This window comes from Cystoisospora suis (genome assembly GCF_002600585.1).
Source record: "Cystoisospora suis strain Wien I chromosome Unknown contig_6091, whole genome shotgun sequence".
Classification (NCBI taxonomy): domain Eukaryota; phylum Apicomplexa; class Conoidasida; order Eucoccidiorida; family Sarcocystidae; genus Cystoisospora; species Cystoisospora suis.
This window is the reverse complement of record NW_027158880.1, coordinates 1-1,458: the sequence shown is the minus strand read 5'-3', so window position 1 is coordinate 1,458 and position 1,458 is coordinate 1. Positions and strand designations below refer to the sequence as shown.

The 1,458-nt window shown below is 39.8% G+C and overlaps 1 protein-coding gene across 1 annotated transcript; it reads left to right on the top strand.

Moving 5' to 3' along the window:
- Positions 1-241: 241 nt before the first annotated feature.
- On the top strand, positions 242-1,300 carry CSUI_009811 (had family iiid protein; the record flags this gene model as incomplete). Its single annotated transcript, XM_068069920.1, has 2 exons — positions 242-409; positions 1,094-1,300. Coding segments are annotated over 2 exons (375 nt in total), but the record flags the coding sequence as incomplete, so codon positions are not given.
- Between the last annotated feature and the right edge of the window lie 158 nt (positions 1,301-1,458).

Below are 1,458 nucleotides of genomic sequence, written 5' to 3'. Positions count from 1 at the left end.
TATGTATGTGTACGTATGTATAGGTATGTATATGTATGTATATGTATGTATATGTATGTATGTATGTATGTGTATGTATGTATGCATGTCTATGTATAGTTTGTGTATGTACTGTGTGTTTTGTGAGGAAGCTGTAGTGACGTGTTTCTTCCTCTCTTCTCCATATCTAATTTTCTTTCTTCTTTCTCTCTCTTTCTCTTTCTTTCTTTCTTTCTCTCTCACTCTTTCTTTCTTTCTTAAGAAACTTTTAGGCTTTACGAATGGAGAGGGCAAGACAGCTCGAGATACGGACTTACTGAGGTCTCTTGTTTTCAAGAAGGCAAATCATCTTCTCTTAATAGGAAGTACAGACAAGCAACTCCTTGAAGCCGCCAAGGCTTATGAAGCCTCTCTCGCTCAGCAAGATCTTGTAAGACTTCTTATTCTTCTTCTTCTTCAGCATCCTCGCCATCTCTATCTTCTTCTCACTACGCTTTTCTCTTCTTCGTCTTCTTCTTCTTCTGCTGTACATCATGACTCGTTTCCTTCTCTCTCAGTATCTCAGTGTCGCCTGCCTATCAGTCTCATAAATCACTATAATACGAGAGAACAATACTTCTGTTTTAATGATCCATCGTGCGTCTCACTTCTTCCGCAAACGTTTCTATTTTCTCATACACGCAGATCATGTATCTATACTCACCTCGACTTCATGCGCCCTCAGTCTCTCCATCTTACCATACTCCATACATACGCTTCCTTCTTCTCACATATAGCTGGCAATTCCTACCGGACCATTTAACCACATGTTGGCGATCTACGTCTATCTATCTATCTTTAATCTATCTATCTATCTATCTTCGATGCAGACGTACCTCCCTCATCTGTCTGTTCTGTATGCGTGTATCTATGTGCAAAATGAGTTCACACCTCCTCGTTCGAACCTCTCGTCGTTTTCTGCAGCAGCAAGACGTTTTCTTCTCTTTGAAAGAAAGGAACAGATGAGAGGTCTTCTTTAGTTGATGCCTTTACGAAAGCTTTTTCTATGAGAGAAGAAAGAGTTGAAAGCAAAGCCTTTGAATCTCAGGTTGTTGGTGCCTCTTCTTTCCTTCAGGTGATCAACGATCTCAATGAGGTGTACATACACCGCAAGGGTGGGAGTTTGGATGAAGAAGAAGAATGGATTCGGACGCCTCTTCATTTATCACGGCTTTCTAAAGCTATTGAAAGAACTAAAGTCAAGCTTCTTCATCCACCGAGACAAGGAAAGAAACTTCTCGTTCTAGATCTTGACTATACTCTCTTCGACTGTAAATCATGTGCGTATCCTCCTATCATCATACTTACTCCTATCACTGCCACAAGAGGAAGAAAAAGAAGATAATAGTAGTAATACTAATATGAAAAGCGAGTTCTTCAAGTGAAGAAGATAGACGTACACAGAGAATCTCTTCTCTTCTCTGATCTATCTATCTATCT